Here is a 26,298-nt window from a genome sequence, read left to right on the forward strand (position 1 = left end):
CATTATGTTCCTTGGTTCTCCATATATGGTCAAAAGTATTATGTATAGAGTCACTAAACTCCTTGCCTCTCATGAGCAGTGAATCCGGAGTGTCAAATGCATTTATTTCGCATAACTCTCTAAACAGTTCACACCAAGGACTGTCAGTGTTCTCCACACTATTAGAAGTAGAGTCCTTAGCATTTTTGGGCGTAATCATATTAAGCAGCCAACTCCAGAAACCCAAAAACCAATGAAAGAACTCCATCTCTAATATTCTGTTCCTCTAGAACCATTCCTGGTACTAAAATCTGTATTAGTCAGAGTTCCCTAGAGGGACAGAACTAACTAACTATTTTATATATATATATATATATATATATATATATATATATATACACACACACACACACACACACACACAAACTATATGTATGTATATAGGAGTTTATTAAGTATTAACTTAAGATGATCAGAAGGTCCCACAATAGGCTGACTGCAAGCTTGAGGAGCAGGGAGAGCCAAACCGAACGTCAAAACTGAAGAACTTGGAGTCTGATGTTTGACAGCAGGAAGCATCCAGCACCGGAGAAAGATGGAGGCAGGGAGGCTAGGCCAGTCTCGCCTTTTCAGGTTTTAATGCCTGCTTTATATTTGCTGGCAGCTGACTAGATTGTGACCACCAAATTAAGGGTGGGTCTGTCTTCCCCAGCCCCCTGACTTAAATGTTAATCTCCTTTGGCGACACCCTCACAGACACACCCAGGATCAATAGTTTGGCATGCTTCAATCCAATCAAGTTGACACTCAGTATTAACCATCACACCAGAGTTTCAAATAAATCTGTAAAGAAACAAATACAACAGTTAAATTCAGGATCACACATGCAAGTACATTTAGCAATGGGATATGAGCCAAGCACATTTCAGTTTAGGGAGCACATGATCCGACAAACACAAGTGTCCTTGTGCAGACAACTGCCTAGAATATTTTGGATCACAGCTGCCGCATAAAATCAAGTCCACATGATTGCTGCAGTTACACTTCTTGTGGAATGTATTTCTTGATCTTAAAATCTGTGTATCTATATTTCTGCACATTGTATTGCTATTAGGAGATATACTACATGGATTCTGGTGCCAATTTGTCAGGGCTGCAATCCCAGCTCTGCCATTTACTAGCTATGTAATTCGGGCTAGTTCCTTAACCATTCTATACCTCACTTTCTCCATCTGTGAAGTGGGGACAATAATGGTACTCAATTTATAAAGTTGTTGGAAAGACTGAATGAGTTAATATATGCAAAGTCTTAAAGTAGTACCTGGCACATAAATAAATACTATATGAATGATAGCTACTACTCTTAATATCATGATTATTAATTTTGATTACTACTTCTACCTAAATTTAAATACAATTTTATAGCCCTTATTTAAAAATCAAAAAGATGGTAAATACTTCTACAAGTATAATCTGTATTTTCCACAGCACAGTAATTTGGGCCTTAAAATATAGTCTTGCAATCACAGTTATACGGTATGCATGCATAGACGCAGGAAAATTTTATTTTGTTTTATTTTATTTATTTATTTTGAGACGGAGTCTTGCTCTGTCACCCAGGCTGGAGTGCAGTGGTGCGATCTCAGCTCACTGCAACCTCTGCCTCCCGAGTTCAAGTGATTCTCCTCCCTCAGCCTTCCTAGTAGCTGGGACTACAGGTGTGCACCACCACGCTCAGCTAATGTTTGTACTTTTAGTAGAGATGGGGTTTCACCATATTGGCCAGGCTGGTCTCAAACTCCTGACCTTGTGATCCGCCCACCTTGGCCTCCCAAAGTGCTGGGATTACAGGCGTGAGCCACTGTGCCCGGCCTATTTTATTTTATTTAGACAGAGTTTCACTTTGTGCCCAGGCTGAAGTGCAGTGGCATGATCTCAGCTCACTGCAGCCTCAACTTCCTTGAACTCAGGTGATCCTCCCACCTCAGCCTCCCAAGTAGCCAGGACTACAGGGACGTGCCACCACACCGGGCTAATTTTTATATTTTTTGTAGAGATGGGGTTTCTTTATGTTAGCCAGCCTGGTCTTAAACTCCTGGGCTGAAATGATCCTCCCTCCTTGGCCTCCCGAAGTGCTGGGACTAGACTACAGGAGTGAGCCACCATGGGCAGCCATAAGCAGGAAAACTTTAGAATCAGTCGTTTCTGGCTGTGAATTCTACCTACATCACTAACTAATTGTGTGACCCTGGGAAATTTACCTACTTGACCTCTCTAAGCCTTTAGAAGCAAAATAATAATAATACTTGCCTGACAAGATAACCAAGAAGTAGATAAGATAAAATGTGAGGTGCCTGGCAGAGGCCTGATGCATAAAGACCTGGATGGAGCCTACTTCAAAGAACTGAACTATTTCTTGTAGCTTCTCCAGGGACCCTCTTTTTTTCACTCTCTGGTTCCCTCCCACCAAGCTTCTACTACACAGCATTAGGCGTGTGAGGAATGTATTATTCTTAAAAATAGAAAAGTGTAGCTGCCCTATTTTTAAGAATACAGGTTGGACACCTGTACTGCAAAACCTCCATGTCAGAGATCTATTCCACTCAGAAAAAAAAGAAAAAGAAAAACTTAGATGCAGACATAATAAAGCCAACTTCCAAATGATGAGCAATGTACATTGTTCTCCAATTTCTATGATGCTCCACCAGCCTCCCAGTCCCTTCGCCTCTATGCACTGCAATGCAGGTACCCTCATAATACTGTGGAGGGGCAAGTAGGGGTGAGGGATATTTCTGCATATTGGAAGTGTGAAATTTGGCTTCCAGACCCTATTGCACTGCCTCGGCTTCAGCAGGGCCTTACTCTTTTGCTTGGTGAAACCAAACCAAGAAGCAGGCCCAGGACCAGCTCCAGCTGAAAACTTGGATGTTAAGATATCACTGGTGACTTGGTAAGTATTATATTGCTATGTAAAAAAGGTTTAAAAGTCGGTATTTTTAAGAGATGTACATAAATGTATATATGGGTTCAGGTAATAGATAAGCTTTGTTTTAAAATAATTCAGCAAACGGAGAAGTAAAGAGAAGGATACACGAAACAAATGTGTCAACATCTTGATAATTGTTTAATCAGGATGATGGGTATGATGGGGATTTATAATATTATTCTCATTATTCTGTCCCATTTTTGTGTCTGAACATTCTCAAACAATTTTAAAATCTGAAAAATTTAAAAAACCTTCACATTTTTAGGAACAATACATATGGTCTTGTAGCCACCAGGCACATGAGGCTTGTCTAATATCCTAGGCATCTTTTTCTGTCTCCAAAAGAGTCTAGTAGGATCTGGTCTGGTCATACATTCCATCAAATCCTCTGTTCTTCCTAGTCCAACAGAATATGTCTTTTAATTTCCAAACAAATATTTCTGAAGCCTTGCTTAAGTTGGGGAATTGCCATCTTCTCCAACGTCACCATCCAGACACTGAAAAATGTTTTCAAAAGTGAAACCATGAGGTAAATCTAATGAAACTCTAAAGCATTATGACAGGTAAAATAATCCAGACACAAAAGACGACATATCATATGATTCCATTTATACGAAAAGCCCAAGAAAGGCAAATCTATAGAGACAGAGAGTAGATTAGTGGGTCATGGGGCTGGAAATGGGATAGGCATATAATGTAAATGGGCATAAAAGATCGTATTGGGATGATGGAAATGTGCTAAAACAGGATTGCGGGGATGGTTGTACAACTCAGTTGCCAAAAATCATTAAATTTTAAACAGGTGAATTTCACTCTATGTAATTATATCTCAATAAAGTTGATTTTTAAAAAAGAAATCCAGCTAGGTCACAAGCATTTTTGTTTTTTTGAGATGGAGTCTCACTCTGACACCCAGGCTGCAGTGCAGTAGTGCAATCTTGGTTCACTGCAACCTCCACCTCCTGGGTTCAAGTGATTCTCCTGCCTAGCCTCCCGAGTAGCTAGGACTACAGGTGTGTGCCGCCACACCTGGCTAATTTCTGTATTTTTGGGAGAGATGGGGTTTCACCATGTTGGCCAGGCTGGTCTCGAACTCCTGACCTCAGGTGATCCACCTGCCTTGGCCTCCCAACGTGCTGGGATTACAGGCATGATTCACGATGCCAGGTGGGTCACAAGCATTTTTAAGTCATTTATTAGTCATGTAAAACATTTTATACTTAAAATGAACTATAGCACATCAACTTGAGATTTCACAGTAGTGATATAAACCTTTTGAATAACTTTCTAAGTTAAAAAGATGAATTAATTTAAACCATTGCTTTAAATTATTTTAATTTACATAATTAATTTAAATAATTATTATACAAAACAGAAGTTTTGGTGAATGCTAGTTAGGTTATTGATTCCCAAGTGATAAAACCCCAGCTCTGTGTGTGTGTGTGTGTGTGTGTATGTGTGTGTGTGTGTGTATTTTAACCTCAAGATCAATAATAAATATTAAATGGGATTATGTTGATTAAAATGGTTTGTAAATTGCCAGTGCTGTACTAACAAAAGAAAATGAATGGCTTACCTAAGGTGCCTTCTATTTTAATACAAAAGAAATTCTTATGTCTTGTTTATGACAGACAAGAGACTCTCCAGGTGGGGCAGGAGTTAATTTAACCAGTAGTGCTGCCTCCCTTTTCTAGGGTTTCAATTTCTTCCTTCAACAAACATTATTGAATGCCTACCATGAATCCACTAGGCGCAGGTCCACGTTCTGGATCCTCAAGAGATGCACAGTTGTCTTATTCCTCCTCTTCCTCCAAGCCAAGATGCTTTACCATGAAACCTCTACTGGACTGAGGTGCAGCACCCCCAAGCCCTTTCCTGGTTGCACTTGACACAGCTGAAAAGGGCTGGCATTTTTCAAACTTTCCCAAATATTGAGGGAGGAAAAAAAACCCACAAGAGTACAGTCAAGTTTTTAAAATTACAGAATTACAAAACAGAAGATTGGGGTTGGGAAAGAAAAAAGAAATCATGCTTCCCGGTTCCCACCTAGATTTGAGTTCCTAAAATCCTGCCTCTCGCACCCCTTTTTCTTTCTAAGGAACTAGTATCTCCCACCTTCTCAAGAAAACAATGAATGCTCCATTACATTTAAATCCCATCCCCAAATGAAGGAAGCAGTCATTATCTTCTTAGTTCTCAGCTCCATGAAAACCACCATGAAAATACCAATCCCCGTATTTTCAAGAATAGTTCTCAGCAAAGCGTTGCCGCAGGAGAATATGGTCTGGAGGCAGGGAACCTAAGGCAGATTCACACTGATTTCCTAGAACTAAATCAAATGTAAAACCCCGGCCGGGCGTGGTGGCTCAGGCCTGTAATCCCAGCACTTTGGGAGGCCGAGGCGGGCGGATGACGAGATCAGGAGATCAAGACCATCCTGGCTAACAGGGTGAAACCCCGTCTCTACTAAAGATACAAAAACAAAATTAGCCGGGCGTGGTGGCAGGCGCCTGCAGTCCCAGCTACTCCGGAGGCTGAGGCAGGAGAATGGCGTGAACCTGGGAGGCGGAGCTTGCAGTGAGCCCAGATCGCGCCACTGCACTCAAGCCTGAGCGACACAGCAAGACTCCGTCTCAAAAAAAAAAAAAAAAAAAAAAGGAAAACCCCAACTTTCTACACCTAAGTAACAAAAGAACCAGATGTTACTCCCTTTGCAACCCCCTCCCCACTACACAACCACACACACACACACACTTTCGCCGTGTGGCAGATGTGAAATTGACAGTATCTCTGATTCGTTGCTTTCTGCAACCAATCAGACGTTTGCATAGGAGTGTAACTTTGTAACTTCACTTTAGCCTCTGATTGGTTGTTTTCCACAACCAATCAGACTGATAGTGGAGCCGCTACTTCATTTACATAGGGGGTACACCATGTAACCAATGGGAAACCTCTAGAGGGTATTTAAACCCCAGAAAATTCTACAAAGGGATTCTTGAGCTCTTATGCTCTAATCGGTCTTGGCCTTTCGTTTTCAATAAATCTCTGCCTTTATTGCTTCATTCTTTCCTTACTTTGTGCGTTTTATCCACTTCTTTGTTCAAAACGCCAAGAACCTGAATACTCTCCATCAGCAACTATTATTGTTGTTAGTAGTAGTGGTATTACTATTTTGACGTTAGTTTGGCTAATTAATAAATCTAGGGATATTTTGCATTATCTAGATGTTCTGCCAAGTTTTCTATATGTAGCTATCAGCCAAATTTACAAAGGCCATAAAAAAAAGATCAGAGCATGGCCCATATCGTCGTGCCTCTTGTGTACACATTGGTCTCACGTAGTTTTGTTTCATCTCCTGCCAATTCTAAAAGGGTATGCAAGGCAAGATACTATAACCTATATAAACCTACATAACCTGTTTAAAGGATGTGTCTAAGAAGACAACACGCTAGCTGATGACAGATCCTAAACAGACACCTGTTCTGGATGACCTAAGTGAATTTCTCTTTTTATTTCAAATTCCTTAGAAAGAATCACCCTTGGGGCACGTAAGAACTGGCTCAAATGGGAGTGCCTGACGCGGGGTGGGGGGCTGGGGGGGTAGGTGGTGGCCGTGAGAAGGTGGGAGAGGAAGGGGTGGTTAGACTATTAGGGATGCAGGCTTTGGCACCACTACGAAGCCACGGTTTTGTTCGTGTTTTAACTGTCAGATTGAGAGTAGCTCTGTTGTAGCCCCTTTGCAGGGTTCCCATGAGACTTTTCCTAGGTAGTTACGTCGACTCGCTTAGCAACATAGCAAATTACAGAAACGGAGTAAGAACGTAAGAAATCGCAAAGCACGTGACGTATGGTGTCTCACTGTTCTTGGCCTTTCTCCCGACCCGTAGCCCTGCTCTGTTACGACTGCGTGGGTGAGTCGTCTATAAAAACTCATCTCTGCGCGTCTCTTCGCCGCATTCGCTTCCTGTTTTTGGCGTATCTGTTGTGTCTGGTTGCAGGCACCGCAGTCGCCGTGAAGATGGCGTCTACCAGCCGGTTAGTATGTCCCGCCGAGCCCGGCGAGCTGAGGGGCGGGCGCGAGCGCCGCCGGCTTTTAGGAGGCCTCCGGGCAGCCTCGTAGGGCTGAGCGCCTAAGGGTATGGGAGAGAAGCGGCGGGACTGACCGACGGACCGGGACAAAGGCACTTCCAGACGGCAGGACTGTCAGGGTGTCGCAGGGGTTACCAAGCTGTTGACGTTATTGCCTTGGAGTCTTATGTAGACATCACTCTATGTGGGTCCTGGTGGGCTTCTGTGTCCCCAGTCCTTGCCCTCATATCTTTTCCGAATATTTCAATCTCCCTTTATTTTCTCTTCCTCCCCCCCTCCCTCCTCCCCCCCTCCCCCCCCCCCCCCCCCCCGCCGCTTGTGTTTTTCCTCTACGGCCCAAACAACCCGAGGGTCCGTAATTTCTCCTTTTCAAAGGAACGGGAAACAGTTTCGGTTTCCTATCGATCTGACAGCTAGGAAGTTGGGAACGTCAGCATTGGTAAGCCAGATGGAACCTGGTTGGTTACCATCACAGCGGGCCTCGGAAGTGGAAGCTAGAGCCATCGGAAGAGTTGATTAGTTCCCTGCTAAAGGATTTGTTTACAAATATCGTTGCCTGTGTACTTCTGAAGAAAATCTTGCCAAAGAAAATTAGTTATATGTGCTGGGAGGTCGCTTTTTAGTATATATTTAAGAATGTAGTGTACTCATATCTACAGGAAATGCATGCAGTATCCTCAGAAACAGCCTTTAATCTTGTGACCTGAAAAATGCTTGCAGACCCTAATTATGTCTCTCATTACCACTGTGAGGTAGACATTAGTATTTTTGCATAAGTGTAAACTGAGTCATGCCAATGTTGACTTTTCCAAAGGGAGTGTTAGAGTGTAGAGTCTAAGAGAACCTGTTTCTTGTTATCCACACCTGGCCTTTGGTTAACTAATGCTGTGTTGAAAGTATCAAATTAATTCTACGGCTTCTGGAACTCTGGCACTATTTTTCTGACCCTGCTATCATCTGTGGAATTGGTTAATTTCACAGTGAAAGCCATTTTTACAAAATAGCCTTTTCTGGTAACTGCCAAGACTTACATTTTATGATTAGAAAAAAAGAATTTGGGGTGGGAGGCAGCTTTAGCTAATATACTGTTTGAACAGAACTCATAAAGCCAGTGACACTCTTGTTTACTGATTCTGATTCTTGGATTGGATTCTCAGTCATTCTATCTGGGTGGTATTCTGTCAGGTAAGGCCTCCTTGTAGGTAAATGGAAAACTTGGGCTCCTCAGATCACTCAAATACGACTTAAATTCTACCATGGCTTTTTTTTTTTTTTTTTTAATTGTATCATGGCTTTTTAAGTCTTAAATTCTTTTCTAGATATGTGCAATTTATGTATCATAGCAGTTATTGCTCAAGTTTTTCTATCAGTGACAACAAAGAAAGTTAAATGCAGTATTTTTTATTTTATGGAACAGGCCTGGGCTGAAGTGCAGGTGGCACGATCATGGCTCACTGCAGCCATGACCTCCCCAGTTCAAGTGATCCTCCCACCTCAGCCTCCTGAGTAGCTGGGACCATAGGTGCATGCCACCGTGCCTGGCTAATTTTTTTATTTTTAAATTTTATTAATTTTTATTTTTGTGGAGACAAAGCCTAGTTACATTGTCCAGGCTGGTCCCGAACTCCTGGGCCCAAGCAGTCCTCCCGCTTTGGCCTACCAAAGTGCTGCGGTAACAGGTATGAGCCACTGCGCCCAGCTTAAATGTAATATTTCTGCCTTTTGCATGTTTTTCCCTCAGGAAGATGTATTGTTACTAGGCCATGAAACTGGCTGGTGTCCTCACAGAAGAGTACAAATGTTGAGTTCAAATGTAAGCTCTGCCACTTAATAGTTCCATGACTTCAGGCAAATCATTCTCTGAGCATAATCTTTTAAATGTGAAATAGTGCCTTTCTTGCAGGATTGTTGTGGAGATTGACAATAATAAATGTATAACACAAGTAATACAGTCCATGCCCAATAAATGATAGCTATAAAATGGAGTTTGGGATTATCTGGTACTTTAATAGTCTCAAATCGTTTTAATGTCAGTGGTGGTGGTTTCTCTATTCCTCCCCATTGTTTCTCTCTGTTACCACCTCCACCACCCCATTTGTATGGTTCCTCTTTTGTATTGTGGGTAATTTCATTAAGTTTACTAATTTAGCATACTTTTATTTTGATAGGTAACACATACAAATGGTCCAAAAGCAAAACTGCAATAGACTAAAACCTTGAAAAGTAGTCTCTCTCCTTTCCTAGCTCCCAGCCATCTAAGTCTCCCTGGATCAGCCATAATTACTAGTCTCTTGGTGTTTTCATAGTGTTTATGCTTTAACAAATGTATACGAATAGTTCTAACCTCTCTTCCCCCACAAAAGTGACCTAATTTAAACTCCATTCACTACCTTGCTTTTACCTTTTTTTAATGAAGTTAGCACAGATTTTAAAAGTGGGCAGCTCAGTTACAAAGTGAGCACATACATATAGCTACTACCCAGGTAAGGAAATGAGATACCACTAGCACTAGCTAAGACACTAGCAAAGTCTCTGTCCTCAGTCATTCCCCCTCCCTTGAGAAAACCACATCCTGATTTGTAACACCATCAATTCGTTTTGCCCGCTTTAAAGTTGGTATAAATGGCATATGTATTCTGTCTAGATTCTGTTAGTATTTTGAGGTTCATCCATGTTATGGTGTATGGCTAGTTCATACTTTTCAGCTTCGTATAGGTTTTCTACCTTATTCTTCACTCTTCATGTCTTTGAGATGTTTCTGTATCATTACACAAACTATAGTTTTCTATCTACTTTTTAGTACTGCAGAGATATTAGTTCTTAGCACTGTGTTGCACATGGCCTCCTCTTTTACTAATTTGTAATTACTGTTACTCTACTAACATTTCCCTTTATTTCAACATGGTTTTTCATAATTTATATCAACTGGTTAATTTTATTTGTCATAATTTATTAAAATACTTTCTTCAGAGGAATTTATGGAATAAGCACAAATATGAAGTAATACTCATCCCCCCGTGTTCCCAATGAGAAGATTCAAGACATGTTCTAGTTAAGCTGACTAGATAAGTTTAGGGGGGAATATGGATTATTTTATCAGTTTTCCCGTAGATACCACCTTCTGAGTTGAGAGTTAACATTCTGAATTGTATTTGCTAGCATGAGAAACTTTACCCCAAACCGCAAATACTATTTACATACTATAAGAACAGTTGATTTTGTCTTTTACATGTATCTGATGTCCATAACCTAACCATTTATTGTATTTCAAATGATTTTTAAAAGGGCCTTATTTCCTGTGATACCAAGAATTTATGATTGTGAGGTCATACCCCCTGAAATAATGATCAAATCTTTGTTGCTTTTACAGCTGATTCTGTCAGATCATTTAAGATTAATGTGTCAAAAAAAGATGAATGTGTCTTCTGCAAACTGCTTTGTTGTTCAGAATAAATTGAGCTAATTATTAATATCACAGGTAAATTAACAAGTAGCTTTTGAAACAGTTTCTTGAATGATAAATTCAGTAACTCAATTCTGGACTAAAAGAAATCATCAAGTCTTAAGTTCGGCAGAGCAACTTCTACCATCCCTCATTTCTATACTTACTGGGTTCAGTGTACTATTTAAATGTGTTACTAAAGTACTTAACAAGTAGAAAAATACAGAGAGAAATTGTTCTCTGACTAGAGAAATAAGTGGCAAAGAGCACAAACTGGATGGTAATGTTAATGCTGCAGGTTATTATGGTAACTAGTCATTACTACACTAATCAACATTTCTAAAAGTCTTACTGGCGTACATATTAAGAGAAGAAACAATTATTTTCTATTTATGTTTTGAAAGCCTTCCACAATAAAATAAGAATTCCAGTGGAAACTACTTGCCAGTTACTAGCTGGAATTTAAAATAACCTAACTGGGATGTTTACTTTGAAAATCTAGCTTATATGTGTTACAGTCGTATGTACGAAAAAATGTTCACAATCTTTGTCTCCCCATCCCCCATCCCAGAAGATTAATTTGATACATGTTGGTTGGGAAGATGTAAAAATACAACTTTTTTCTTTTAGTTTGGATGCTCTTCCAAGAGTCACATGTCCAAACCATCCAGATGCGATTTTAGTGGAGGACTACAGAGCCGGTGATATGATCTGTCCTGAATGTGGCTTGGTTGTAGGTGAGTTGTTATTATGGTTTTAATTTAAATTACTGTTCAGGAGGCCAAGCGTGGTGGCTCACGCCTGTAATTCCAGCACTTTGGGAGGCCAAGGCGGGAGGATCACCTGAGGTCAGGAGTTCGAGACCAGCCTGACCAACATGAAGAAACCCCATCTCTACTGAAAATACAAAAACTAGCCGGGCGTAGTAGTGAGCGCCTGTAATCCCAACTGCTCGGGAGGCTGAGGTAGGAGAATGGCTTGAACCCAGGAGGCGGAGGTCTGCAGTGAGCCGAGATCGCGCCATTGCACTCCAGCCCGGGCAACAGAACAAGACTCCGTCTCAAAAAAAAAAATGAATGTTTAGGGTCCTTCACTTTTGCATAGTTTCCAAACTATCATTTAATGAACACATTTTTGATTTTCTTCCCCAACAAATAATTTGTTTTTTGCAAAAAAAAAAAAATTAGGAAACAGAAACGAGTAAAATTATTCAGAGATATATTTTATTGTATATCCAAATGTATATTTTTATAATGTGGGGTGGGAGCTAATCCAGAAGAAATGAAAAGGCCCCAGTAATTTCGTAAGTCCTTAGTCTGAAATATTTGGTAGAGGACTGGGGAGATGGGCTGACACTCATGCATATTAAATAATGAATAAATATAATCAAACTTTTGTGGCTTTTTTATACATCGGGAAGTAGATAAACATGATTTTTGAGTCCCACCTAAAGCCTTTTGGTCAAAAAGAAGATTTATTATAACTTCTATACAGAATCATCTATTGATGAATATCTAGTATAAAATTATTGCCAAAAATAACACTTAAAGTTTACCTTGTTCCTACTTGCACACTAATCTAGATAAGCAGCAGAACTTTAGACCACAGATAGTCTGTTCAAAAATTATTCTTGTGGTGGAGTTGCAGCATCTGAGAATAGGGGTAATATTTAGCAGTTTGAATTACTTAAGAATGAAAATTATAGAAGGATTGTGGGCAGTATAACAGAAGCATTAGTAGTGGCATACTGTGGACTTGTCTTACTTGGTCCGAGAAGGCTGCTTGCCTCAGACCTACAGTGGGAGTTTTAAAGTATACAGTTGCTAATAGGAATTGAGAATCATTTGCAACTATATTCTGCTGAGGAAGGAATATTAATAGCTAATACATTACTATATACTAGGCACTATTCTAAATGATTTACATATTCACTCAGTTTATCCTCACAACAAACCTGTGAGGTGAGTACTACCATTATCTTCATTTTACAGATGAGGAAGCGGACGTTTAGGTAGTCTAGAAGACTGGCTCCATTGTCTGCGTGGGAGGCAGATTTCTATCTTGTATTGCCTTTCATAATAATAACATTTTAATCTGGGGTCGTCAAAGTACAACCCATATATGGCCTATTTGCTAATTATGGCTTTTACATTTTTTAATGGTTAAAAAAATCAAAAATAATATTTTAGGACATGTGAAAATACAAATTTCAGTATCTATAAAGTTTTTCTTCGTTTGTTTTTTGAGACAGTTTTGCTCTTGTTGCCCAGGCTGGAGTGCAATGGCGTGATCTTGGTTCACCGCAACCTCCGCCTCCTGGGTTCAAGTGATTCTCCTGCCTCAGCCTCCCAAGTAGCTGGGATTACAGGCATGTGCCACCATGCCCAGCTAATTTTATATTTTTTTTTAGTAGAGACGGTGTTTCTCCACATTGGTCAGGCTGGTCTCGAACTCCTGACCTCAGGTGATCCGATCGCCTTGGCCTCCCAAAGTGCTGGGATTACAGGCGTGAGCCACTGCGCCCGGCCAAAGTTTTTTTTTTTTGATATGGAGTTTCGCCCTTGTTGCCCTTTTGTTGCCCAGACTGGAGTGCCGTGGTGCGATCCCAGCTCACTGCAACCTCTGCCTTCCAGGTTCAAGTGATTCTCCTGTCTCAGCCTCCCGAATAGCTGGGATTACAGGCGCCCACTACTACACCCGGCTAACTTTTTGTATTTCCAGTAGAGACAGGGTTTCAGCATGTTGGCCAGGCTGGTCTTGAACTCCTGACCTCAGGTGATCCACCAGCTTCGGCCTCCCAAAGTGCTGGGATTACAGGTGTAAGCCACCATGCCTGGCCTGGTATCTATAAAGTTTTATTGGAATATAGCAACACTCAGTTGTTTACATAGTGTATATGACTCTTTTCACATTACAACAGCAGAGCTTAGTAGCTTCGACAGAAACCACATGTGCAGCTCTCATCCCTTTTGTTCTGCTGCTCAGCATACTAATTGCAGTGATGCAGTTATAACTCAGCAACATGTTGATCGCCACATATGCTGCCATACTGCACTATTTTATTTATTTATTTTTATTACCATTACATATCCATCACACCAAAACAAGAAAAGTTAACTTTGAATGTCATGCTTTTAAGGCATGGTGGAGTGTGGATTATTTTGTCACTGAATTAGATGGCAAAACATTGTGTTTATTACACAATGATACTATAGCTGTGTTAAAAGTATACAGTAAGCGTGGACATTACCATACTGAGCACTCATCAGAATATTTCTAACTCAGGAAAACAATGGTCAGAAAATAATGTAAAATAGAATATCTTAACACAACATTCTTTTTTCACAAAAATAAAAGAATGAAACTGAGGCAGCAACTAAAGTTTCTAAGTGGCTTATTTCTTGGCCAAGCAAGGAAAGCCATTTACCAATGACAAGTTAATTCATATTTGATTGCAACAGCTGAAGAAATGTGTCCAGAGAAAATAAATTCATTTAAGACTGTTAGCATCTCACCAAGAACAGTTGCTTGAAGAGTTGAGGACAGTGGAGCAACATCAGTAGTCAATTAAAAGTCAAGGCAAATTAGCTCAGGTATTTTTCCTTGGCTCTTGATGACTAGATCGATGTTATTGCTACTTTGCAGTTGTTTATTCAAGAGGTCAGTGTTGGGCCAGGCACGGTGGCTTACGCCTGTAATCCCAGCACTTTCGGAGGCTGAGGCGGATGGATCATGAGTTCAGGAGTTCAAAACCAGCCTGGCCAAGATGGTGAAATTCCATCTCTACTAAAAATACAAAAATTAGCCGGACGTGGTGGTGGGCATCTGTAATCCCAGCTACTCGGGAGGCTGAGGCAGAGAATTGCTTGAACCCGGGAGGCGGAGTTTGCAGTGAGCCGAGATTGCACCACTGCACTCCAGCCTGGGTGGCAGAGTGAGACTCTGTCTCCAAAAAAAAAAAAAAAAAAAAAAGTCAGTGCTGAGCTTGACAGAAGAACTAGCTCCAGTGAGTTGTCTATATGGAACAGCTATAGGAGAAAATAGCTTCAAAGCAGTTGCAAAAGTGTTAATTCAGTATAGCCTGAAGTGGGATCTGTTAAGATTTATTATAACTGATAAGAGTAAAAATACGTGGAGCAGAAGACTTAGTGGGACAGATTTGCCAAGATTGAAAACGTAAGGTGTTTAAAAAGCCTATTTATTACATTATTCATCAGCAGTACTTTGTTAGAGAAGACTTTAATCTACCTTGTGTTATTGAACCAGTAATTGTGAACAATGAACTTCATTCACTCTTGTGGACGTAACTATCAATATCAGTTCTGTGACTTTTTTTTGAGACAGAGTCTCACTCTGTTTCTCAGGCTGGAGTGCAGAGGTGCGATCATGACTCACTTCAGCCTCAACTCCTGGGCTCAAGCAGAACCCTGGCTAATTTATTTATTTATTTATTTTTTTATTTTTATTTTTTGGTACAGATAGGGTCTCACAGTGTTGCCCCGGCTAGTCTTGAACCCTGGCCTCAAGTGATCTTCTTGCCTTGGCCTCCCAAAGTGCTGGGATTATAGGTGTGAGCTATCATGCTCAGCCAGTTTTGTGACATTTTTGTTAGAAATAGAAGCTGAATATTTCTAACAAAATACTGTTAGGGTGACTTGTCTTAATGACACACTAATCTGGTGACTTAGCAGTAGCAAAGTTTTGTTGTGATTTTTCTCAACTCGGGCCAAGAGTAAGATTTTTCTGAATCAGTACTGCCTTCGGCTACTACTGTTGAACACTGAATGGTTTTGAAAATTAGCTTTTGCTGCAAACTTGCTAATATGTCTTAATGAATTCATCATAGAGTTACAAGGCAAAATACTGCTTTTCTGTGAAACATAAAGTGCAGTAAAGTCAATTCACAAGTTAACATTTGAATCGTAAGTAATGTCAAATTGCTTTTATATACTTTATATACTTCCAGTGGTGTCAGAAGTTAAAATAGGATATTCATTACCACATAGATTTGCAGCAGATATATTTTCCAGGCTCAAGCTGTATTTTCAGCAGTGTTTTTCAGACCTGAATGCAAATGCAAAGGAAATTTTCATATTTCAAAATTTGTTTTCACTGTACAGTTAAGGGGGTTCCATCTAACTTTCAGTTGGTAGTGACTAATCTGCAGTGTAACAGTATGTTAAAAGGCCATTATCAGAAGAATGTAATACAATTCTATAAATGCCTTCCAAGCAATAAATATGCTCAATTAAAATCATACGCTTGTGGATTAATATCGGTATTTGGCATTACTTATCTATGTGAAAAGAAAGTGAAATACATAAAATCTTGTTAACACAACATCATTGACAAATGAACATTTGTCATTGATTTTGATAGAGAACGTTAACTTTGAACTCCAATTAAGTGAAATGTGATCCTCAAAAGAGAATTTTATTTTCCTCATTAGTAGACATGTAAGTACCTACTTAATATCCTGAATTTTGCCTCTTGACCCACAAAACCTAAAATACTTACTATGTCACCCTTTACAGAAAATGTTTGCTTAACCCTTCAGTTAAATGAGAGCCTTCCAGTTCTTCCACAGTGTTAAGATCAAACTGATAATGTGTATGAGTGAGACAGACATACGTGAGATTGAAGATAGTTTCAGCTTCTTAGCTCTCCTAACCTCTGTAGCGTTTTTTTGTTTGTTTTTTTTGTTTTTTGTTTTTTTTTTTTTTGGAGTGAGAGTCTCCCTCTGTCCCCCAGGCTGGAGTGCAGTGGCACGATCTCCGCTCACTGCAGCCTCTGCCTCCGGAGTTCAAGCGATTCTTGTGCTTCAGCCTACTGAGTACCTGGGATTACAGGCATGCACCACCATACCCACCTAATTTTTGTATTTTTAGTAGAGACAGGGTTTCACCATGTTGTCCAGGCTAGTTTTAAACTCCTGGCCTCAAGTGTTCCACCTGCCTCGACCTCCCAGCGTTCTGAGTTTACAGGCGTGAGCTATGGCGCCTGGCCCATTTTTAAATAATGTAAAAGTATCCCATTATATTTTTAGCCTTCCCACCAGCCTTACTTCCACTTTAACCAGCAAGACAGTTAAGTGAGATTAATCAACTGAAAAAGGAAGATACAATTCACAAGACTTGTATGCTTTCTTGTGCTTGGAATTCCTAATTTTTGCTTGTACTTTTCTGCTATATGAAACCAAAGGAAGTTAATTTTGTTTTTGCTTTTATTGACTTACTAGTATCAAACACCATGTTAAATCTTGAGGTCTGAAAAAAAATCCAATAAAACTTACTTTCTATAATATATGACAGTATTTCTTTTTGATACTGATTCTTCTGACACAAAATATAACCAACACTTATTTTAAAATATACAGTAGGCTCATTCATAGATATTTGTGGTTAAATGTGTAATATATCCTGTAAGCGAAGAATCCATTCCATTACCAAACAAGGGCAGGTGTAGAAGAGTCTAGGAGCAAAGTTCTGTTTTGCTGAGACTATCATCAAGCAAATTAAGTTGGAAATACCTAAATTGAACATGACACTGCATGAGTATAAATTAATATATGACATAAACACATGTATATATTAATGTCATATATCAATAGTAAATTTAGATTGCGTTAAAATCATATGTCACTTGATGAGGGTATGTTTTGAGAAATGCATCGTTAGGTGATTTCATCATATGAACATCATAGATGGTACTTAATAAAACCTAGATGGTATAGTCTACAACACACCTAGGCTACATAGTATAGCCTATTGCCTCTGGGCTACAAAGCTGTACAGTGTTAGTGTACTGAGTACTGTAGGCAGTTTTAACTCAGAGGTAAGTATCTTTTTAAAAAAAAAAAAATACATACCTAGCATGTATTTATTCTGGCTTTTGGAGCTTCTGGCCAAACTCATATTCTAATATGTGGTGTTTTTAACATCCAGTTCAATGTAGGCTTTGTGGGGCATGTCTGACCAATTGTACCTTCACTTACTAGTTCTTTTTTTTTTTTTTGAGACAGCATCTCGCTCCGTCACCCAGGCCAGAGTGCAGTGGCATCATCTCGGCTCACTGCAACCTCCACCTCCCAGGTTCAAGTGATTCTCATGCCTCAGCCACTCGAGTAGCTGGGATTAAAAGTGTGCACCGCCACTCCCAGCTAATTTTTGTTATTTTAGTAAAGACGGGGTTTCCCCATGTTGGCCAGGCTGATCTCAAACTCCTAGCTTCAAAGAGATATCTCCAGCGTCGGCCTCCCAAAGTACTGGGATTACAGGTGTGAGCCACTGCGCCAGGCCCCACTTACTACATTTTTGTAGGTACTCAGGTACATTAACTTATCCAGTTTACCTATGAAAAGTGGGAGAAAGTATCCTTTCATCCCATTGTTCTGTGAGTTGTCAGGGTGCATACAGACCCTGCCATATATGTGAATGTGTTCAGCTCTCTCTGGAGGCAGTGCCTCCTGTATTTATATATCGAAACATAGAAAAGGTACAATGAAAAGACAGTATTATAATCTTAAGGGACCACCATTGTATATATAGTCCATTCTAAGCCAAAATGTTACGCAACATGTGACTGTATATGTAATTGAATTTGCATCAGCTCGCTGGTTTAAAGGCATCTGCTCTTTATTGCCAGCTCAGTTCAGCCTTTACCTCTTATGCTAAGAAAATGGGGAAGAAATCAAGGTGTGCAAATATTCTACAACCCACTAAGGGATAACATTTGTGACTTTTTTCTTATTTAAAATACCGTTTTTCATGGGAATTTGAATCCAGACATCAAGTGTTTCCTAATAAATTATCTTGGTATACATGATTGATTATGCTTGCCATAAAATTTTTTACATTGTCTGAAACTTTTTGGATTAAACCATATTAATTCAGTAAACATTTTCAGAATTGTTTTTGGACAGTCCCTTTTTTCTTTTCTTTTTATTTTTTATTTTTTTGAGATGGAGGAGTCTTGCTCTGTCGCCCAGGCTGGAGTGTGGTGGCACAATTTCTGCTCACTGCAACCTCCACCTCCCAGGTTCAGGCAATTCTCCTGCTTCAGCCTCCGGAGTAGCAGGGATTTACAGGCACATGCCACCACGCCCAGCTAATTTTTTTTGTATTTTTAGTAGAGACGGGGTTTCACCATGTTGCCCAGGCTGGTCTCAAACTCCTGACCTCAGGTAATCCACCCGCCTCGACCTCCCAAAGTGCTAGGATTACAGGTGTAAGGCACTGCGCCCAGCTGGACAGTTTTATATTAATGTTTAATTTGTGCTTGCAAATTAGGACAGCCCATTGTCACTAATTCCTCTTAATAGCAAACTTAAGCATAGATAGGGCCCAACTTGCATAATCAGAGCCATATGTCACCCTCTCATCTGAGTTAGCAACTAAGAGAGCCCATTACTATTTTTTTTTTTTTTTTTTTAAGATGGAATCTCACTCTGTTGCCCAGGCTGGAGTGCAGTGGCGCTATCTCGGCTCACTGCAACCTCCACCTCCCAGGTACAGGCGATTCTTGTGCCTCAGCCTCCTGCCTGAGTAGCTGGGACTACAGGCACCCGCCACCACACCTGGCTAATTTTTTGTATTTTTAGTAGAGATGGGGTTTCACCATGTCGGCTGGGCTGGTATGGAACTCCTAACCTCAGGTGATCCGCCCACCTCGGCCTCCCAAAGTGCTGGGATTACAGGCATGAGCCACCGTACCTGGCCATTGTCACCTTTTTTAATGAAATAATTCATAATACCAAAAGTATATTTATCTTATAAGCTTATATCTTATACTTTATACCTTTTTTCCTGCCTCTAATAACATTTATCTCATTGTCAAACCGTCACCTCCTTCTTCTTGAGGCCCACCCACCACCAATCTGAAAACAAGAGGCAAGTGTTTTTTATTTTTCTTAAAGCAACGTAATACTTCAGGAACCAATTTTTGTTTCATTTACAGTTACATTACAAACTACCTCAAAACTTAGTGGCTTACAACAACCATTTTATTTTGCTCATGATTTTATAAGTCAGTCATTTGGGAAGGACTTATCTGGGCAGTTGGCACTGGCTGGACCTGTAAGATCTGCTTCTATGATAACTTCTTCACTTGCATTTCTGGTTCCTCCGTGCTCCTTGACCTCCGCACATGAATCTGTCATCCTCCAGGGCTTCTCCATAGTTGTCTCACGGTAGTCATATTTTATACTACGTGGTAGTTGGCTTCTAAGAGAAATACCTCAAGAGCAAGTGTTCTGAGAAAGTGGAAGCTAGACATGGGTAGGTAAGGGTTATGCCTAGAACTGGCACAGGATCACTTCAGTATTCTATTCGTCATAGCCATGATAGGACCCACCTGAGTTGAAGGGAATGGAGAAATAGGCTGTACATAAATTTGGTAGTGACAAGGTCACCTTGCAGAAGAACATGTGGATGGGAGATATTGTTGCCGTCTTTGGAAAATACAAATTGTCACACATTTACTGTTTTTTGATAATGTTTTTCCCCAGTATTTAAATAGCTGTGTAATATTTAGTGTCTCTTAAAACTTGTTTCCAATTTTTGTAGCTATAGTTAATGCTATTCAACATGTGATAGTTGTTTGATTGGTTCTCTTTTATTTGAATTACAAGATTTTTATTTGAAACATATGAAGTGTTATGATTTGGTATTAGCTGCCCATTTCATCAGTGATCCTTGAGATACTGGTAGTGACTCTAAAACGACCAATTTTTTATTTTTTTATTTTTGAGACAAGGTCTCACTCTGTTACCCAGGCTGGAGTGCACTAGAGTCATCTCGACTCACTGCAACTTCCACCTCCCTGGTTCGTTCAAGTGATCCTCTCACCTTAGCCTCCTGAGTAGCTGGGACTATGGGCACACAGCACCACACCTGGCTAATTTTTGTATTTTTTGTAGAGATGAGGTTTAGCCGTGTTGCCCATGCCGGTCTTGAACTTCTGGCCTTAAGCAGTCTACCCGCCTCGGCCTCCCAAAATGTCCACGCCCAACCTGGGCCAATCTTAAAGCAAAGTTTTGTTGTTCCTACTATGAAACTGTTAGTTGTCTTTGCTTGTTTGTTTGTTTTGTTTTTGAGACCGAGTCTCGCTCTGTCGCCCAGGTTGGAGTGCGGTGGCTTTATCTTGGCTCACTGCAACCTCTGCCTCCCAGGTTCCAGCAATTCTCCTTCCTCAGCCTTCTGAGTAGTGGGATTACAGGTGACCACCACCATGCCCAACTAATTTTTGTATTTTTAGTAGAGATGGGGTTTTGCCATATAGGCCAGGCTGTTCTCAAACTCCTTACCTCAAGTGATACACCTGCCTTGGCTTCCCAGAATGCTGGGATTACAGGCATGAGCTACTGTGTCCGGCCGAAACTGTTTGTTCTAACAGCACTCTTTTGTGGGGGGTTTTTTCCCAAATTCCAATTGTGTGATTATGTCGTTTTAAAAGTTGAACACTAGGTGGCAGTATTATTATATTTAGATAATCAGCTTATTCATAAATTTGACCTTGTGCATTGCCCATAAATTGATTTTTATAGTCAGTAAAGTATTAGCTTAGTAACCTGCCATAATTGCTATTAAAACATAAAATTGGTCTATCATGACTTTATAAATTATTTCACAATGAGGAGTTGTTTGAAACTAGTAGTAGTATTTCTAGTTAAAGCCACTTTTTTGTGTACCATTTAAATCTAAATTATTGTATGTAAAAGCAATGTAAGGAAAATACTGGAAAATAGCTTAGGTATATTTGAAAGAGAGAAATGAGTCCATTTGACCTCTCCCTTCTACTAAACTCATTCTGCATATTGTTTATACCAGCGAATCTGAAATATGAATATATAAATGGGCATTAAGAGTCAGCTGAGGAATGTGCTTAAAAAGATTCTAGGCTCCATTCCCAGAAATTCTAATGTAGGTCATACATTGGTAACATATTGAGGAACACAAATCTGTACTATTTACTTTATAATTTACCACGTTCTTTTGGATTTTTTGTATGTTTAGGTTTTTTATCTTCATATTTTCCATGTCTTCACACCTACACTGCAAACTCCTTTGGGGCATATATTTTATAATTGTGTGTCTCCATTGCTCCTAGTATAGCTAGAAGTCAGTGTCTCTAGAATTGAGGGTTGGCTTTACTAATTAGTAAGCAGTGTAACTATAGTTACATAATTTGTTCAAGTTTAATTTGTTTCATCTGTAAAATAAATCTTTTTTTCCTCACCCATGAAAGACAGATATCATACATCTCAGAATGCTGAGTCAAATGAAATAATGTATAAAATATATAGTGTAGTTTTAGTATAAGATTTCACTGATACGTATTGTGGAGATAAAGTGCTTTTTTTTTGAGACAGGGTCTCGCTCTGTTGCCCAGGCTAGTGGCATGATTATGGCTCACCGCAACCTTGGCCTCTCAGGCTCAGGTAGCCTTCTGCCTCAGTTTCCCAAGTAGCTGTTGCCGCGGGCTCATACCACTACCCCCAGCTAATTTAAAAAAAATTATTAATATTTGTAGAGACAGCATCTCCCTGTGTTGCCCAGGCTGATCTCGAACTCCTGGGCTCAAGCAATCCTCCTGCTCCAGACTCCACAGTGCTAGAACAGGCATGAGCACTGTGTTCGGCTTCCCCCTTGTTTTTTTTTTTTAACCTTGTAGAAAAAGAGGGTGATTCTAAGTCTGAGATGCCACATTTCATAGCATGTCAGTTGCAACATATGTTTGAGTGATTGCTGTGGGTCTGGTATATTTAATGCTCCAATTATAGTATGTTAAAGATTATTGGGTTACCATCTTTCAATTAGCATTAACAGTGTTTCCTAAAGGAAAAAATCAGGTTTCGTTTAATATGGCTGAGTTAAGTTTTTAAAACAAACATATTTGTATTCACTTACAAGTTATTTCTTTGGCATCCCTTGTAAGCCTTTAGACACAGCCTTCTTGCCTAATTTACAGCTTTTAATTTGGGTGCAATTTTTCTCTTAAACATCAAAAAATTACTCATTAACTACTTGAGTAGCAGACTGCCCTTCGAGCTGGTTTGTTTCCATTTTACAGAAGGGGAAACTGAGACTCAGAGTGCTTAGGTAACTAGCTCAAGATTCCCATCTTGTAAGTGACAGAGCCACATAAATCCAGGTCTATGGGACTTAAAAACCTTTTTTTTACCATATGTCTCAGTTAAGCACTGTGCTGGTTGGTTACTGAGAGTGATAGAAAGATAAGAATGCTGTAAGCAAACCCTGGAGCAACTCTTTGGATAGTGTATGAAAGACAGTAGGGTAACTTAATACGGCATCCGCGGTAAAAGCTACATTACAGATCTTCCAAGTATGGTGACATCCTGAAGATAGTACTGTTGAATTTCGAGTGAAGCATAGTTTGTAAGAATGAATAAGGATTTATCAAGAGAAAATGATTCCAAGTAAAGAGAAAGAGAAACCTATGCCATAGGATAGAGGCCTAAACAGTAGTAGTGAGTGAGTGGCCAAATTTATTGTGGCCAAATTTAGGATACACCTTCAACCAGTGCATCAGCTCCTCATCTTAGATGCTGCTGCTCGTATCGACCTACTTGTATTTGAGGAAAATTGAAATGTAATAAGATATCCAGGGATGGAGCTTACAATATATTTTCCTCACTGTTTTCTACTATCACCTTGAACAGTTTTCTTTACAGTCTAAACATCAGGGGCAAAGTAGGCTTTTATGGGCTGGTCTGGGAAATAAACTGTGATATGCTTTGTTTCTAGGAGATAATTCATGTTGAGTTCCTACTCAATTTATGGCAACATAAACTGTGATTTAGAGACTGGTGATTTAGAGACTTGCTGTATTATTAATAGTATTTCTTTATAAAGTATCTCTTGGTCAGCATTCTCTTCAAAATTGTCTAATGCAAGATTTCAATAAGAATGTATAGTGACCCTAGACTAAAAATTAGGATTATTTGACATGTCATGAGAAGGAATGGTAGAAAGGATTAAATGACCACAGAAAGTGTGGAAGCTAATGATACATTTCATCATCAACATTAGACTGTTTACAGCATGTTGACTTAAAATAGTTTTCCAAAGTACCTTGGATTTTTTTTTTTTACTTGAAATGTAAAAATATTTGATGTTTAGAGTTTGTCCACCTTGAATAATAATATGTTCAGATTCTTGAACTTTTAGACTTACCAGCACATTTGACAACATACGTAGTTTGTAAACTAAATGAGCCTGTGAAGACAAGTAATTTGGGTTTATTCTGAGACTTCTACTTCTGAATTCTCTACTACAGGTTGTATGCCACAGTGGTTAAGATTAGTTTCCAGGAAGACAGCAGAAAGAATTGAAATTCTGGGAAATTCCTCTTCATGTTCCTGTTTTTAAAAATTCCTTTATGAGGAGCCAGGGGTTTGTGCTGTAATGCTGATAACTCAGGAGGCTGAGGTGGGAGGATCACTTGGGGCCAGGAGTTCAAGACCAGCGTAGGCAATGTAGCGAGATGGTGTCTGTAAAAAAAAAAAAAAAAAAAAAAAAAATTTAATTAGCTGTGTGTGGTGGCGCAAGCCTATAGTCCTAGCTACTTGGGGGAATTAGTTCCCCCAAGTAGCTAGGGAGAATCGCTTGAGCCCCGGAGTTTGAGGCTGCAGTGATATGATTGTGTCACTGCACTCTAGCCTGGGTGACAGATCAAGACCCCACCTCCAAAAAATAAAACAAAATTTTAAATGCCTTTATTAAATTGCAATAAGAAATAAGAAGCAAAAACACTCTAAGAGTCTAGGTCAGGCTAGAAAATCAGACCCTCCTCAGTATTTACTTCCTGGCTGCTTTTGGTGTGTTGCAATTTCCCCTGCACGATAAGCCCTTCTGGTTTTCACATTGTACTATGAAATACCTTTGGTTGGATTTCCAATTGCTTGCACGGTAAAGAGGATACATGTCTGTTTAATTTGTTTTTGTTTGCGATTCCCTTCAGAATATGAGGCAGAGTACCCTGATTTTTCTGGACATTCTTTCTCACTTCTCATCTCCCCCATCCTATTATTCCTTATAGCTGAGACTGCTGGTTATTTGCCAACATCCATTTCCCCATTCTTTAATTAGTAAGAGTCCCTGAGTTTTACATGGGCATGTATGTGGCTGCTCACCTAGACCCTATTTCCCAGTTTCCCTTGTAGCTAGGTACGCCATGTGGTTAAGTTCTGACCAGTGGGTTTGTAAGTATTAGAAGAGATGTGTACAGCTCTAGATTCTGCCATAAGAAAAGATGTATCCTTACTTTTTTTCCTTCCCAATAGCTAGAATGCAGACATGATAAAGGAAATTACCAACAGCTGTCCTATGCTACAAAATGCAAGCCATAGTGAGGATAACTTATCAAAAAGATAGAAGGAGCTTGGGTCATACTAGCCTAGGCCTGTTAAGTGTGGACTGTTAACATGAGAAGCTTCTGTCTTGTTTAAGTCACTACTATTTTTTATTTAATTATAGCAACCCTACCTGTATGTCCTTCCTTAAAAACTTCGGGAATCCTGGCCAGGCGCGGTGGCTCACGCCTGTAATCCCAGCAATTTGGGAGGCCGAGGCGGGCGGATCACGAGGTCAGGAGTTTGAGACCAGCCTGACCAACGTGTTGAAACCTCGTCTCTACCAAAAATACAAAAATTAGCCGGGCATTAGCCTGGCGTGGTGGTGCACGCCTGTTATCCCAGCTACTTAGAAGGCTGAGAAAGGAGAATCGCTTGAACTCGGGAGGTGGAGGTTGCAGTGAGTCGAGATAGTGCCACTGCCCTCCAGCCTGGGCGACACAGCGAGACTGTCTCAAAAAAAAAAAGTACTTAATGGAATCTGGTGGGAAGTTTCTCTTGTTTGGGTCATCTGTTAGTCTGCTTAGGGACTGTGCTAATGCCCATAAAGACTGAGAGTACTGGTGTTAGTGATGTTGGAAGATTTTCTGGATTGGATTGACAATTCTTTATTATAGGATGAATAAGCTTAAAAATCAATATGAGGCTTGTGAATATAAAACTATAATAAAGAGAAACAGGGATCCTATGGACTTAGCAGAAAACTGTGCCCCTAACATAGTTTAATTACTCAGAGAAAGTTACAGAAACCAATGTGATCAGTGAGCTAAAGGGTCCATTATTGAAATACTATGGAAGATTTCTATTAAATGTCAGAAAAAAGTAACACAGTACAAGGAGACAGACACAATAAAACTGGTTTTTAGGTGATAATTAGCAGACTTAACACTCTAAAAAACTAAATCAGTAAAGCAGAGAACAAACCTGAGACACACCCACAGTGTGCAAGAAGACAAGATATCTGTTAAGTTAGTAAGACAAGGTACCCATTGTGGTACTACTTGAAGATCCAGGTGAGTAAGGTAAAGTATTAAAGATAAAAGAGAATAAAACTTTACATTCTTAGCAGGAGAGCTTAGGGCTACAAATCAAGAATTGTGCATACCACTGGGGATTGCATCCTTTTAATATTTAAAAAATTATATTAATAGAGACTTGCAACGAACCAGTAAAAAGGTTACTTTTTTTTTTTTTTTTTTTGAGATGGAGTTTCACTCTTGTTGCCCAGGTTGGAGTACAATGGCATGATCTCGGCTCACCACAACCTGTACCTCCCAGGTTCAAGCAGTTCTCCTCCTCAGCCTCCCAAGTACCTGGGGTTGCAGGCATGCAGCACCATGCCCGTCTAATTTTGTATTTTTAGTAGAGACCGGGTTTCACCATGTTGGTCAGGCTTGTCTCAAACTCTTGACTTCAGGTGATCCACCCACC

The 26,298-nt window shown here is 39.9% G+C and overlaps 1 protein-coding gene and 1 long non-coding RNA gene across 4 annotated transcripts in view; one reads left to right on the forward strand and one right to left on the reverse strand.

Annotated features, from left to right (window-relative positions):
• Nucleotides 1-410: 410 nt before the first annotated feature.
• Nucleotides 411-6,152, reverse strand: LOC134759417 (uncharacterized). Of its 2 annotated transcripts, none has more exons than XR_010135504.1 (2): nucleotides 4,702-5,615; nucleotides 411-822 (listed from the first exon to the last, which is right to left on the reverse strand). It is a non-coding gene; the product is annotated as an uncharacterized LOC134759417 (long non-coding RNA). The 2 variants fall into 2 exon arrangements; XR_010135503.1 differs by lacking the exon at nucleotides 411-822 and adding an exon at nucleotides 3,081-3,462 and having other exon boundaries at nucleotides 4,702-6,152.
• Nucleotides 6,153-6,916: 764 nt separating this feature from the next.
• GTF2B (general transcription factor IIB) overlaps nucleotides 6,917-26,298 on the forward strand; it is a 38,389-nt gene continuing 19,007 nt past the window's right edge. The window contains 2 exon segments of one of the 2 annotated variants that reach the window (NM_001132703.1): nucleotides 6,917-7,000; nucleotides 11,127-11,233. In NM_001132703.1, coding sequence (NP_001126175.1) covers nucleotides 6,984-7,000; nucleotides 11,127-11,233 — 124 coding nt within the window. In that variant the 5' untranslated portion in view covers nucleotides 6,917-6,983. 2 annotated transcript variants of the gene reach the window in all.

The sequence above is a fragment of the Pongo abelii genome, chromosome 1 (assembly GCF_028885655.2).
Source record: "Pongo abelii isolate AG06213 chromosome 1, NHGRI_mPonAbe1-v2.0_pri, whole genome shotgun sequence".
NCBI lineage: Eukaryota > Metazoa > Chordata > Mammalia > Primates > Hominidae > Pongo > Pongo abelii.